A 15,538-nucleotide genomic window follows, 5' to 3' on the forward strand; every position below is an offset into this window, starting at 1 on the left:
CCATTTGATGTTCCCGCCAGCAGTGGATGAGGGTTCCAGCTGCTCCACGTTCGTGTCAACACTTGCTAGTCTTTATGACTGCAGTCATCCTAGTGGGTGTGCAGTGCTACCTAACTGCAGTTTTGATGGACATTCCCCTAGCGGTTAGTGAAACTGAATCTCTTTTCGTGCACTTCTTTGCACTGGCGTATCTTCTTTGAAGAAATGTCTATTCCAATTCTATTTTCATTTAAACATTGGGTTATTTGTCTTTTGTATTCTTGAGAAGTTAAGGTTCTTCATATATTCTGGATACTAGCCCCTTATCAGATAAATGACTTGCAACTATTTTTTTCCCATTCTGTGGAATGGTTTTTTTGTTTGGTTTTTGTTTTTACCTTTTTTATGATATCATGTGAGGTACAAAAGTGTTCACTTCTGGTGAAGTGCAGTTTGTCTGTATTTTCTTTGGTCTCTTATGCTTTTGGTTTTGTGTCTGATTAGATTTTACCTAACTCAAGGTCACAAAGACGTACTCCTATTTTTCTTCTAAGAGTTCTGTTGTTTTAGCTCTTACATTTGGGTTTATGATCAACTTATTTTTTTTTTAATTTAACTTTTTTAATCTTTATTTATTTTTGAGAAAGAGAGAGAGAGACAGAGCATGAGCTGGGGAGACGCAGAGAGTGAGGGAGACACAGAATGTGAAGCAGGGTCCAGGCTCTGAGCTGTCAGCACAAAGCCCCATGTAGGGCTTGAACTCATGAACTGCCAGATCAAGACCTGAGCTGAAGTTTGACACTTAACCAACTGAGCCACTCAAGCGCCCCTCAATTTATTTTTTTTTTAAGTTTATTTATTTATTTTGAGAGAGAGAGAGAGAGAGAGAGGGAGAGAGAGCAAGCAAGCAAGCACCAGCCGGGGAGAGGCAGAGAGAGAGGGAGAGAAAGAGAATCCCAAGCAGGCTGTGTGCTCACGAACTGTGAGATCATGACCTGAGCTGAAGAGTCGGATGCTTAACTGCCTGAGCCAGCCAGGTGCCCTGGGCTTATGATCAGTTTAGAGCTTAGTCTTGTTTGAGCTGCTGTAACAAAATACCATAGACGGCATAGTTTATAAACAATGGAAATTAATTTCTTACAGTTCAGGAGGCTCTAAGTCCAAGAAAATGGTGCAGCAGATTAGGTGTGGTGGCTGGAGAGGGCTCTCTTCCTGGTTCCTAGCAGTAGCTTTCTCACTGTGTCCTCACATGGTGGGTGGGAGGCTGGCAAGTTCTCTGGGGTCTGTTTTGCTAAGACACTAATTCCACTCATGAGGGCCCCACCCTCATGACCTGAGCACCTCCCAGAGGCCCCACTTCTAATACCATCATCTTTGAAGGTTAGTATTTCAGAGCACATTCACATGCATCTACTGAGATGATAATGCGTTTTTTATTTTATCTTATCCTATTGATATGATATATTACACTACTCATCAGATGTTAATCCACCTTTGCATTCAGGATAAATCTCACTTGGTCCTGGTGTTGAACAGCTCTTTTTATGTGTTGCTAAATTTGTTTTGCTAATATATTGTTGAGGATTTTGCATCTATGTTTGTAAGAGGTAGTGGGCTGTGGTTTTCTTTTTTTGTGATGCGTTTGAAGTTTTCCTTTATCTTCCATTTTTTTGGAAGAGTTTGTGAAGAATTGATATTAATTCTTTGAATGTTTGGTAGAATCCACCAGTGAAGTGATCTGGGCCTGGGAAGTTTAAAAATTTTTTCCTGGGAAGTTTAAAAATTACTGATTCAGTCACTTGTTTGTTAAGATTTTCTGTTTTTTCTTCAGTCAGTTTTGCTAGTTTGTATCTGTCTAGGAATATGTGCCTTTCATTTAAGTTCTGTTACTCAGTTGGCATACAGTTGTTCATAGTATTCCTTTTAAATATTTTGTGTTTCTGTAGAGTTGGTAGTGATATCTCCTCTTTCATTCCTCCTTTCAGTAACTGGAGTCTTTTCTCTTTCATTTCTTGGTCAAACTAGCTGAAAGTTTGTCAGTTTTGTTGATATTTACCAAGAACCAATTTTTGGTTTTGTTGATTTTTCTGTGTTGATTTGCTATCCTGTTTTGCTAATTTCTACTTTAATCATCCACTGTTTAAAAAAAAAAAAGTTCGGGGCGCCTGGGTGGCGCAGTCGGTTAAGCGTCCGACTTCAGCCAGGTCACGATCTCGCGGCCCGTGAGTTCGAGCCCCGCGTCGGGCTCTGGGCTGATGGCTCAGAGCCTGGAGCCTGTTTCCGATTCTGTGTCTCCCTCTCTCTCTGCCCCTTCCCCGTTCATGCTCTGTCTCTCTCTGTCCCAGAAATAAATAAACGTTGAAAAAAAAAAATTAAAAAAAAAAAAAAGTTCAAAGTTTATTTATTTTGAAGGAGAAAGAGAGCATGAGTCAGGGAGGGGCAGAGAAAGAGAGAGAGAGAGAGAGAGAGAGAGAGAGAGATTGAGAGAGAGAGAATCTCAAGCAGGCTCCACACTATCATTGCAGAGCCAGGCACGAGGCTCGAACCCACGAACCGTGGGTTCATGACCTGACCTGAAATCAAGAGTTGGATGCTTCATCGACTGAGCCCACCCAGGTGGCCCCTGGCACAGTCATCCGCTGTTTTTAATAACAGTCACCATAATATAGTATTCTTCTTTCCTTACATGAGGCCCTTCAGAGCTACAATTAGCAAAATACACAATGTGCTGCTGTCCATCTCATACATATGGTTTTACCTGTGGTTCAAAATAGGAAAGAGCCAACAACTTAGTGTATTTGGCTTTGATTTTACACATCATATCTAGTGGTTGCCCAGGAGCTTGGGTGTCAATCCTTAGTCTGAGATGTTAGTTTTGTTCTGGGGTGTGACCTGCATTAGGTAGAATTTCCCCATTTCTGTGATAAATATTGTTAAGCATTTCCTGTCTGTCAGGCCGTGTCCTAAACCCAACACCTTTCCTGTGGACTGAACTTGTTCGGTGAGAAAACAGTCTGTATAACAGATGTGTAAGGAAATAATGAACTTGCTAATTATTTCTTTCCTGCTAAACTTCAACTCAGTTAAAAGTCTTAGCTGTATTACTTTTTTAAAAACAATGATTTACTGCAGAGTAGAGACTAGGGTGGTGGAGGAAGCTAAGAAATATAAGACTTGGATCTGGCCCTTTGGAATTCTCAGTCTTTGGTGAGATAGACAAGCCATACCCTTGGGAAAAGCCAGGGAATCCTGGGAGGTGCCCTGGGCCCCATGCCAGGAGATGTGTTGGTATTCCAGTGCTTGAGAGAACACTGAGGCCTGGGATTGGTCCAGGAGGACGTGTGTTCACTCAGCAGAATGCCTTCCGCCACTGCTGTTATTCCTCGATAACAGTTCCTGTCTTCACTGCAGAGTGGCCATGATGCAATTAGCAAAGCAGGGAAGTTCAGTAGCTGGTGGACAGCAGTTGCCTCGTTCTGTTTGCCTTCCTCCCCTATGGCCAGTACGTGGCATGTTCTGGGTATCTGTGGAGGCTGCGTAGCAACTGGCATCGCAAATCAAGAGAAAGCACGTCTTCTAAGAAGTAGATGGCACTTTTATATCCCAAAAGTCCCATGGCAGTTTACTGTGTCCTTGGAAGAACGTTCAGTGTCATCTTTGGAAGGCAGCATTCAGCGTTCAGACTGAGCTCCCGCCAGAGAAACTGCCACTTGGCTCTGGCCACCCAACGCAGGTGGCAGAGGGCGGGCCGGAATAGGCATAAAGAGCGAAAGCCAAACCGCTGTGTCTGGCACAGGGAAGAAAACCTTCAAGGGGAAATGGACCAAAACGGCATGTGCTTGTTCTCACATTTACCTGTAAATATGTCCACATACACGCCTGGCAGGTCATGTGTGTCACAGGACCCGTGGATGCTGCTACGTTAGGGCGCTTGGAAATCCGTTCAGAGTAATGAGAGTGGCGTTTTGGTGGGACCCAGCTAGAGAATGTAATTTTATTCTGACCCAAATTATCTTCTGAACTTTCAGTTTTGCTTGAAGTCCTACACTTCCTGTTCTAGACCTGAGTGCTGACATATACTTGAGAAATCCCCCATGTTCTGTGTCAGAGGGTGGCTGCATTTCATGAAAGCTCCTAGCCTTTACTTAGTCTTACTTTGAGTGCCGTTGAGAGCAAAAGATGTGTTTCATTATCTGAGGCTTATAGCCAACGTTTATTTATTAGGCATTTAACTTTATAGAAAAAGGAACTCAGTAGTTATCATCTTTATTTATAGCCAAATTAATATTTCAACCACGCCCATGTGCAAGCATTCATTTTCCTACATATTTCTGTAGTTAATGTGTAAATACTATTTTCTATTTTTATCCTAAATTAAAAATTTTTAAGCTTATTTATTTATTTTGAGAGAGAGCTTGAGCAAGAGGGGCAGAGAGAGGGGGAGAGAGAATCCCAAGCAGGCTCTGCACTGCCAGCTCAGAGTCTGACCTGGGACTTGAACTCACGAACCGTGAGATCATGACCTGAGCTGAAATCAAGAGTCGGACACTTAACTGACCGAGCCACCCAGGCGCCCCGATTTTTATACTAAATTTTATCTCTTAAACACATTTCCATGTTTTGATATAATATACAGTATACGATCCTGTAAACACTAGTGTTTACTTCACAGAATGTGGAGGCTCTGGATCCACGAGGCCGAACCTTACTGCACCTTGCTGTTTCTCTGGGACATTTGGAATCTGCTAGAGTCTTGCTCCGACATAAAGCAGATGTTACAAAAGAAAATCGTGAGGGATGGACAGGCAAGTATACTTTTAAAATCAAATTGAAAAGCTTTTGTTTTGCTTTCATCTGAAACCAAACTGAATAAAGGCCAGTCCCAATAATTGTCCTCAGGTTATCTTTACCTTAAGACTCTTTCTCTCTTGGGACCAGGGACCGGGGTGAGTTGATGAGGGCCTTGGAGGCTTGCTGGCTGGCCTGCAGCACGATGGTCAGAATTGTGTCCTGGGCCAGAAGCCCTCAGTAGAGAGTGACTCCTATCCAGAAAGCAGCTCTGAGTACAAACCCTCGTACCATACACAAGTATGGAGGCCGGACTCCCTCTGAGGAATGTGATGTTAACTCCAGTGAATCTGTCAGCATAGGCAAAATCAAAAAGAAATTATGGCTAAAAGTAGCCTTTTCCAATGAAACCCTGGCATTTCACTTGACTGCAAGCTATCTATGATACTGTCGGTCAGAGTGATTTTATGTTGGCTGAACAAGAAGATGCATAAGCCCTACCTGCCCTATCCCCACGTGACCACAGTTGTGCGATCACACAGATAAAGCCAGCTCAGCTCTCTGAAGACACGCAGGATTTCAGAACCAGTGGGAAGAAAGGGGGTGTGGGAGGAGGATCGAAGTTGGTTTGATCAAGAGGCTACGAGTGCTGTATTTTCTTTTCACTGTTAAGAGCTAGCTATAAGCAGCCACGGTCATAAAAGTGAGGTGGGACTGTAGCCTCTGTGTCTCTGAAGAAAATGTTAGTCTTTGATCTGTAGATTCTTTTCAGACTGGCTGAGGAATTTGTCAGAGAGCATGAGACTACTGGGCGATGACGTTTCACCATTTTGGTTTCCAGTTTTACACGAGGCTGTGAGCACTGGTGACCCCGAGATGGTGTGCGCCGTTCTGCAGCACCGGGACTACCACAACACATCCATGGCCCTGGAAGGGGTGCCTGAGCTGCTCCAGAAGATTCTCGAGGTATCCATAAAAATCTGACGATGCCATGATGTGGGTCAATTGCTGACAGCATAGCCGGAGACACAATTGGACATCCACGTGTACCTTCGTGAGAGTTTTTCAGTCATAAACATGCTCTGTTTAATACCAAATAGTATTGTTGCTTTTCTACTAAATGTATGAGGTCTTTCACAAATTACGTTTCTGGGTCACTAGACCTACCCTTTTAAGTGCTACTTAAACATGATAGCTTAAGACAAATATATATCAGCTAATTTGTCCGGGTGCTTGTCTTCTTAACAGTGGCCTTCTGAGCACAGGTCATCTTGAGGAAATTGTGATGAGCATTGGTTACTGTACCGGGGTTTCCAGGGCCCGTGAGCTCCGATGTGTGTGTGCACCTTCTCCTTGCCACACCTGTTGACTCCAGCCATTAGCATTTTTTGACTTCAAATCTGTTGGCTTCGTTTGTTGACAGCCCAGTGGCTTTTGGCCAGTAATGACAGTTATCTGTGAATTAAGGTTTATGGGCTCTGTGATACTCGAGGGTCATTTTTATAGCAGTTTGCCTCCAGGCTCATCGACCATTTTGCATGACGGCTGCCATTTTTCAGACAGTCTTTGTTACCTGCAGCAACGTTCTTAGGAGTCAGTTGTGCAATATTCTCAGGGCAACAGGAGACAAGAAAGGACCTGTGCCTCAATCTTCCTGTCATTTATTCTCCATTTAAGCACATGAGTGAGCTTCCCAAAATATCTCCAAAGATATTTGCCAGATAAGTCCACTGCACAGCTTTAGTCAACGTATTTCTTGAGAAAAATTAACAGCTCTGTTGAGGAAAGGAACAGTTTTGCAATGAGTAAGCCAATCACTGCCCGTTATCTGAGCACTCTTTTTTTTTTTTTAATTTTAATTTAATTTTTTTAAAATTTACATCCAAATTAGTTAGCATATACTGCAACAATGATTTCTGGAGTAAATTCCTTAATGCCCCTGACCCGTTTAGCCCATCCCCCTTCCCACAACCCCTCCAGGAACCCTCAGTTTGTTCTCCATATTTATGAGTCTCTTCTGTTGTGTCCCCCTCCCTGTTTTTATATTATTTTTGTTTCCTTTCCCTTATGTTCCCCTGTTTTGTCTCTTAAAGTCCTCATATGAGTGAAGTCATATGATTTTTGTCTTTCTCTGACTGACTAATTTCACTTAGCATAATACCCTCCTGTTCCATCCATGTAGTTGCAAATGGCAAGATTTCATTCTTTTTGATTGCCGAGTAATACTCCATTGTATATATATACCACATCTTCTTTATCCATTCATCCATCGATGGACATTTGGGCTCTTTGCATACTTTGGCTATTGTTGATAGTGCTGCTATAAACATGGGGGTGCACGTGCCCCTTTGAAACAGCACCCCTGTATCCCTTGGATAAATACATAGTAGTGCAATTGCTGGGTTGTAGGGTAGTTCTATTTTTAGTTTTTTGAGGAACCTCCACACTGTTTTCCACAGTGGCTGCACCAGTTTGCATTCCCACCAGTTCGCAGTGCAAAAGAGATCCTCTTTCTCTGCATCCCCACCAACATCTGTTGTTGCCTGAGTTGTTAACGTTAGCCATTCTGACAGGTGTGAGGTGGTATCTCATGGTTTTGATTTGTATTTCCCTGATGATGAGTGACATTGAGCATTTTTTCATGTGTCTGTTGGGCCTTCTGGATGTCTTCTTTGGAGAAGTGTCTATTCATGTCTTTTGCCCATTTCTTCACTGGATTATTTGTTTTTTGGGTGTTGAGTTTGATAAGTTCTCTATAGATTTTGGATACTAACCCTTTGTCTGATATGTTGTTCGCAAATATCTTCTCCCATTCTGTTGGTTGCCTTTTAGTTTTACTGATTGTTTCCTTTGCTGTGAGCACTCTTTTTTAAAGACATATTTGTATGACACTCAAGCAAAAGCATTCCTAGAGATACTCCTTTTTCATGGGCTGCATGAATCCTTCCATGAAATACGAAATGGTTGTATGCATTGTTTTTAAACAGTTGTGTCTGGTGTGCAAAGACCAAGTGGGTTTATTGTTTTCTTATCTAACGTACCGGAGGAGGAACTAAAAACACATCTGCCCACTCAGCAAAACAGCAAATGACTTAATGTGGACTCACCCTCTTTTAAAAAATTCAGTGTAAAGGACTTTCTTTTCTTACCTGTATTGATCCATAGCAGTAAACTGCATTGTACTGTGCTCTCTGCTTGAAGGTGTAGACAGCCTGTGAATGACCTGTGTGCTCAGTGGCACCAGATGCTGTGGTTGACATTTTGTCTTTCAACAGTCTCCTTAAAACAAGCCCACCTTTTCTTGTGTGCTGCCCCTCAGAGGGCCTTTGCCCATCACTGGAATTCTGGTTTTACTCTAGGCTAGATCCTTGCCCTTCCTGTCCTGTCCTGTAAAAACTGTGACAAACCACGGGGGTGGGAAGGAACAGAACAACATCTGGGATTTCTAGCATTTCTCTTCTTGGATGGTAACTGCTGGACTTCTTAAGAGCTCTCCAAGAACCTTCTGTAAAAATTCCTGGCAGGTCAGGGGCGCCTGAGTGGCTCAGTTGGTTGAGCATCCGACTTTGGCTCAGGTCATGATCTCATTGGTGGGTTCGAGCCCCACATCGGGCTCTGTGCTGACCGAACCTACTTTGGATTCTCTGTCTTCCTTTCTCTCTCCTCCTCCTCACCCCCAACCCCCTAACCCCCTATGTGTGCACACTCTTTCTATGTCAAAAATAAATAAACATTAAAAGAAAATTACAGAATTCATGGTAGGTCAGAAAGTCATCCTAAACAGGGCTGCTCTGGTGGTGTAAAATTTTATAAAGCCAAGTACTAAAAGTTTAAGAGGAAAGTGAGGGCAGAAGTCTCTTAACTGGAGGGAAAATCAATTTCCTGGGGAAGTGATGTCTGGCAGCCTCTTCTGGTTTCGAGGTCCAGTGAATATGAAGCACTTGCCAGCACACAAACTTTTATAGTCAAGTTCCCTGTAGAATGGACGGACTTGACATTCCTTTCTCGCTGCCCAGGACAGTCTGTTACCCACACTGCATGGCAGTGTGTAAGCCCATCTTCCAGGCTCATCTTTCTGCTACTGTTAGGAACCAGACTATCCTAAATCAGATTTGATTTTATCCCCCTCTAACCTTGTTGCCTTCAGTTAACTTTATTGACTGTCTAGACATATTTTATATCGAGGTAAAATATCAGCCTGCATATAAAATAAGCACTTATTTTTGACGGGTTTGCATTTTATGTTTCTTCTTCTTTTCTCCGTTCTCTCCTCCTCCCCCTCTAAAACCTCATTAACCCTTACCATGTTTGCATTTAGTTTATAGCGCCAAGGGTCATTTACTTTAAACCTTTGTCCTTCAGGCTCCGGATTTCTATGTGCAGATGAAATGGGAATTCACCAGCTGGGGTGAGTGGCTCTGGGCTTAAAATTTATTTGTTTCCAGATGTATTGACCCTGAATAGAAGTTTATTTTTCCTTTCTAAGATTTTCATGTGTATATATTTTTAAGTCTAAGAAATGCATAGTAAAAAAATAAAGAAAAACCGTCACCTATAGTCTCACTGAAGCACAACTTAAGCTGTTAATGCCTTGAATGTTTTCCTTCTCGTTTTTGCCCCTACGCACAGAGATTTTCTCCCAAGTATCTGTAAATATAATATAGAGACAGTTTTTTCTCCACTTTTTGTCACTTAATAGGAGACACTTGTCCATATTATTAGTTTTTTAAGATGTCACTTTAAATGGCTACAATTTTAGTAAGAAGATTTACCGTAATTTATTACTCATTTCCTTATGTGGTTCAACTTGCTTCTTTTAAACTTGTTATTAGAAAGAAGAGGAGGAGATGGATGTTGGAATAGCTTGATTTTTCACAAAGTGGATGTATTGCTCCAAAATCTTATGTAAGGCAAAGTGACTGACAGTAATTTTCATAGATGTTCCACTTTTATTCTTTGTAGATCAGTTAATAACAGCTCCTAACTCCCAGGCTGCCAGCCATTTCACTCTGACTTCCCTTCCAGGCAAGAAGTCACATTCATAATGAAACATTTAAATGAAGTAAAAAAGTATGGGAAAGAAGAGAGCTTCAGGTTCTTCTGGAAAACTTACAAGTTCTTCTCTCATGCAAATATCTGCATTTTTCAGATATTTTAGGTTTGATATTTTGAGGGACGGATATGCCAGTGTGTTAGGGCGCAGCGACGTGGTAGGAGCAGCATATGTGAGCAAGAAGGCCAGATGGACACATTCGGTAGCCCTGATGATGGTCAAAAAGACAGGTCTGTGTTGGCATCAGGGATGTCCTTGGGAAATTCATGTGTCTGGACAAAGACACATCTGCACCTCCATAAAGAGCTACAGAACAAAAGGTCCATTTTTAGTTTTGAAAAGTGGCTTCCCTATTGTAAGTGGGGGAGCCACACCCAGTTCTGAGGGTCACCGTCATGCGTGCCGCTCCTGTCTTTTTATTATTAAAGCTGGAATCCTGATTCCTTGGGCCTGTGTGCTCTGCTCGGCCCTCGAGTTTTTCCTCAGTAGTACACTTCTCTTCTCCAGTGCCCTTGGTTTCCAGAATATGCCCGAATGATGTCTGTCGCATTTGGAAAAGTGGTGCCAAACTGCGTGTGGATATCACATTGCTGGGATTTGAGAACATGAGCTGGATAAGAGGGAGGCGCAGTTTTATATTTAAGGGAGAAGGTGAGTGATTCTATTCAGTTTTCATAATCACTGTTCACACTAAGTGACAGAGTGATTTTTAATTTTTTTTTTGTTTGTTTACTTTTTGAGAGAGAGAGAGAAACAGAGCTTGAGCAGGGGAGGGGCAGAGAAAGGGAGAGAGGGAGACACAGAATCCGAAGCAGGCTCCAGGCTCTTAGCTGTCAGCACAGAGCCAGACACGGGGCTCGAACCCACAAACCGTGGGATCATGACCTGAGCTGAAGTCACACGCTTAACTGACTGAGCTACCCAGGCACCCCAACAAGAGTGATTTTTAACCATCAAAATGTGTTTGCATTCCTATACCTTATCTGATACTGTCTGGGGCATGTGTTTTGTGTTTTTTGTTTTTGTTGGTTATTCTTGTTAATTATTCAACTCTCAATTCCTCTATTTCTTTTTTGGATAGTTCTCTCTCTCTCTCTCTCTGTTTCTCTGGGGGTTTTTTTGTTTGTTTTGTTTTGTTTTGTTTTTTAAGGGGTCTTCTGGTAAGGACCGGAAAGCCTGCTAGACAAATTCTAAAGGAGCTGTAACACTTTGGATAGTTCTGTTCATTCTCTAGCCCTTATCATTTACCACCAAACACTGTCACCATTTGGAATGTCCCACATTCCTGAGCCCAGAATTTGAGACTCTGTCTTGTATCTCTTTATATCCCCTCTGTAAGCAGGCATGATCCTCCTATCAGAGGGTGAGAAAAGTGGCATTGCCAGCCCAATGTTGTGCATAAATGATTTATGTTAATTGTGTAAATGGTATATTTTAAAAAGTACACAGATGTATTGCTAACAAATAATGCATATTGTTGTAAATGTCTGCAACTTTGGGGAAGACGGCCCCAAGCCTCCTGTGGGTTGTGGCAAACTGGCCGGATAATTCCCATGTAAGTAGGTGGTCAGTAATCATAGTATTCAGGTCTTATCTGGTAGGTGGCCCTTGGTGGGGGACAAATGTGAAAGACAATGCATTTTAACTTTTGAGGCTTCCTTGTTTTTGCATCTTGCTGGCATGGCCCTTAGTTACGCTCTTGTTTCCATTAACAGACAACCGGGCGGAGCTGATGGAAGTCAACCATGATGACAGGGTGGTCACCACCGAGCACTTTGACCTGTCCCAAGAAATGGAGCGCCTCACCCTGGACTTGATGAAGCCAAAAAGTAGGGAAGTTGAGAGACGGCTCACGAGCCCAGTCATTAACACCAGCCTCGATACTAAAAATATTGCTTTTGAAAGGTACGCATTTAGGTTCTGCATTTTAATGTCCGATCCCTTTACTGCCATCTTTGGTGGCATGTAGATATGAATTGGAAATTGTGGGTGGACTGGGATTTCTCTAATATGGCATAATAAGCACTAGTGGATTTTCAAGTTGCTCTCTGTTCTAACCAAAAAGAAGCCACAGCCGACATCCTCTTTCATAGATCATTTTATAGACATTAACGTTGGTTAAGTCCTGGAGAAACATCTTCATACTCTTTTATGGGCCCTTTCTAATGGATTTTACTTGAATTTTATTTTTGTTTTGGTGTTTGGGGACCCACAAGACCCCCTAGTCCCAGACCATGGAGCTTTGCGAGTTTCTGGAAGCTAGAATTGACCCAGTATTGATTGTGGTTGTACTGATACTAGTCAGATACACGCTTACCATATAGTTAAATGTGGTTCTCTTCCCCTGTGAGGCCTAATAGTTTAGAGCCAAGAGTCTGGAGGGATTGCAGTTCTTTTCCAGACTCCACCAGAAGAAGCTTCTGGAGAGGTTTGTGCCTTGGTTCACCTGGATGAGAACACTGTCTCTGGTCATCTGCCTCTGAGCCCTGCAGAGGCATGAAGAGGTTCGGAATGTAAGGGAAGCGGAAGCTGTCAGAGCTATTAGCCTGAGTGATTTCCCCACAGAACGCACTGAGCTGAGGGAATCTGTAAGAGCCCTGAGTGTTTGCCTAGGATGTCACATCCAGCTCTCTGTAAACCAAAGCAGCATAACCTGAGCTAACGTGGACACATATTATCCTGGATCTAGGCTTTCTTTACTCTTAATGAATATACTAACTCTCCTCTTTTTTATCTTTTTCTTTTCTTGTTTCCATAAAATATGTTAGTGAGACAAACTTTTCTGTTGAGTCAAACATAAGACTCAAGTGCCCTTTTTCTTCTGATTTAGATGGAGCTGTGGAATTAGGGCATCTGTTAGCAGTAGAAGAGAAAGCCAAATGCCAGCCCACGTGGTGTCCCAGTACTGCTGCTGTGTTGGCAGCGGTAGCCCTGGGAGGCAGGCTCAGTCCCCCATCACCAGTCTCCTGGCACCCCAGCCTTGCCAGGTGACGGCTGTCTGTCAGGAATGGGCCGTGGCTTTACCTGGTAGCATCTCGGGAAGACTCCTTCAGGCTTCGGCACACACCTCTGTAGACAGGGAGGGCCCCTGCAGCAAAGGGCTCTGTTTGTAAAGCTGGGAAATAGCGGGCCCGTCCTCAGTACCACGGCCCGGCTGCAGAGGTGGAAGTTGGAAGGACTGAATGCCATTGGCAGGGCTGCTAAGTAACCATGTAGCTTTGGGGAGGTGGCTCTGTCTTTCCACGTTTCTGCTTCCTTACCTGAAAGAAAGAAAGGAGTGAATCTCGAGATGACGTTGCTAAAGCCCCCACGACTCTACGATGCCTGAGGAGAGCCGCCGTTCCCTCTGGGTCATCGGCAGAGTTGCTAGAGTCACTGTTCTGACATGTAACTTACAAAGCGTGTGCCGATTACTGGCGGCTACCCCACGGAGGGCAAATGGGAAACGGTGGCACTTCCCATTTTTACTGAGGGCTGAGGCACCTCTGGGATTTGTATGGTCACGAGTTCTTCAGACGGTTCGGGTTAACCTCCTTTGGCAACTGACAGTGGGTCTCTGAGAGAGGATTTCTGGAAAACAGCTGCTTTTTTTCTGTGGTGCTCAGAACTCAGTATATGCAGTCAGTGAGCTGCTTATGCATCGAGCAAGGGTTTGAGCACTTGAGTGTGAGATTTGCTGGTAGAGAAAGTGCACACCTCCTTCTTACTGGAGGTGGGAGCATGCGTTTGATTGACTTCGGAAGGTGTGCTCTCTTAGGAGAGTCGTTTTCATCCATTTCTTTCTTCTTGCTGAAGAAGCTTGAAGCTTGCTGAGAGCTTGATGCTTGCTTCCTGCATGAGTTTTTGGCCTGCCAGTATGTCCCCTCTGGCTGCAGTCTGGGTTTTTCTCTTCTCTGAAAGAGTATGCTCTGGCAACCTAAAACAGAACATTCTCTGCTGCCCTCAGAGCCTCTCTCTGAATTGCATAGCAGCCTCCAAGCCACAGGGCTTGCTCAGCGGCTTTTGGTGTGGCAGCCTCAGCGGAGAAGGGCAGAGGTAAAAATGCAGAGGGGGAGCTGGGTCTTGCCCTGTCATCTTCAGATGCCTCTGTGCATAAAGTTAATCAAGGGTTGAGGAGTTATTAGAATTTTGGGCTTAAAATAGGATGCCGAATTTAATAACCAAGCTGTCAGCGTGGGGATGGAAAGGGAGGCAGAGCAGCCAGGATTGCCAGTTGAGCGGAGGCAAAGGAGTGAGCAGCCTAGTGGTCTCCAGGGAGAGGGGGCAGCTCCGTCTCCCCAGCATGCTCACGGGATGAAGTGGGGCAGATGGAGTCATCCTTTGGTACCTCGGCAGACCGTGTGCCAGAAAGCAGTCCTTTCCCAGGCCAGAATATCAAGTGACTAGGTGAAAGGCAAGGAACCGAGGACTGACTTTGTTAACTATAAAAGGACGATCTTGATTTTCAATTATTGAAGCTAAGAGGGGACTCTGGTTTGTTAATCAGTGTGGACCCTGCCCCCCGCCCCCAGGATTGCGGTTTTGTTTCTGAAGTGTAAAGTGGAGATAAGCTAGCATTTGGTGTAATCCCTTTGGGGTTTCCCTCTCTCCCTCCGTGGGTCATGCTGCACTAATTGTGGACAACTACTTGGAAAACTAAAGCCCTGGTCCTTCCTTTCTCTGATGAGCTGTAACATACACATAAAACTCTGTATGCCCTGTCTGGACTAATGAAACTGGAAACACGAGGCACAAATTACACGGATCTTTGTGAGCTGGCTAATCTGCTGGCTCCCGGAGCTTCCTGCGTGATGTCCCCACTTCCCTCTGGGGTCAGGGTGGAAGGCAGGCAGTTGTCCTACGCAGGGCCAAGTGCAGCAGTCACAGTGGAGCTAGGATGTGATGTCCTAGACAAAAGGGCAGACCAGGCTTGTCAGGGCTTCCCTGTGAGTGGTAGTATTTCCCAGGACGCGCTGCTTTGAAAAAGAACCAGAACCTCTTGGCTGCTCTTGGTTCCTAAATGCATTTTTCCCCAGGAGTATGTTGAGTCGAATAACTGGGTTTTCAGGCACTTTAGCAGTGCTGTCGTTGCTGCTGGGATGCTAGGCTGCTTTAATAGCAGTCCTACAGACCTGGAGTCATTGTCTGGGCTGGAAAACTGCTTTTAACATCCTTTCCCCTGCTGCACCAAACCTGGTAAAACGTGTGACTCCCAAGCCATTTCGCAGGCATTAATGGCTTCTCCAAGCAGCTCGCCACAGTGAGGAGTTCCTGCCCCACCCGCTCTCTCCTGAGGAGCAGGATGGTCTGTGCCTCGTTGTTCTAAGAATTCCTCAGTTGAGATGCAGCTGCTCATGGGGACAGAGCCACTGATGTCCATACCCACAGTTAAGGTGATCCGGATAAATGCTCTGACCCAGATACCACCTCGTGGCAAGCCCTTGGATGCTGGTCATCTTCACTCATTTCTTTAGGACAGCTGTCCAGTCAATGTCACCACCTTTGTCGCCTGTGCTGGCAGTTTTTGTAAAGACGCCAAGAATGGAGGCTTTCTATGCCAGGGGTGAGGCGAGCTGATTAGTAACAGTGGGAGGGGGTGGGGCTACTTAAGCCATCTGTCACTGAGAGCATCCTTTTGTGGACAATAGGACCGTAATCTCCAAGTGTCCTTCACCAACTTAAGCTGGGGGAAATAAACTGTAAAGGCTGCAGGGATAAATCTGAATGGCATATTGTACA

General features: G+C 44.2%; 1 protein-coding gene and 1 non-coding gene across 3 annotated transcripts in view; one reads left to right on the forward strand and one right to left on the reverse strand.

Annotated features, from left to right (window-relative positions):
• ANKRD13A (ankyrin repeat domain 13A) overlaps positions 1–15,538 on the forward strand; it is a 32,741-nt gene that overhangs the window by 6,010 nt on the left and 11,193 nt on the right. For both annotated transcript variants that reach the window (XM_045459748.1, XM_045459747.1), the window contains exons 2-6: positions 4,652–4,784; positions 5,609–5,733; positions 9,130–9,175; positions 10,328–10,471; positions 11,536–11,725. In XM_045459748.1, coding sequence (XP_045315704.1) covers positions 4,652–4,784; positions 5,609–5,733; positions 9,130–9,175; positions 10,328–10,471; positions 11,536–11,725 — 638 coding nt within the window. The remainder of the gene's footprint in view (positions 1–4,651; positions 4,785–5,608; positions 5,734–9,129; positions 9,176–10,327; positions 10,472–11,535; positions 11,726–15,538) is intronic.
• Positions 10,969–11,030, reverse strand: LOC123588622. Its single transcript, XR_006707940.1, has one exon. It is a non-coding gene; the product is annotated as a U7 small nuclear RNA (small nuclear RNA).

This window comes from Leopardus geoffroyi, chromosome D3 (genome assembly GCF_018350155.1).
Source record: "Leopardus geoffroyi isolate Oge1 chromosome D3, O.geoffroyi_Oge1_pat1.0, whole genome shotgun sequence".
In the NCBI taxonomy this organism is placed as follows: Eukaryota; Metazoa; Chordata; class Mammalia; order Carnivora; family Felidae; genus Leopardus; species Leopardus geoffroyi.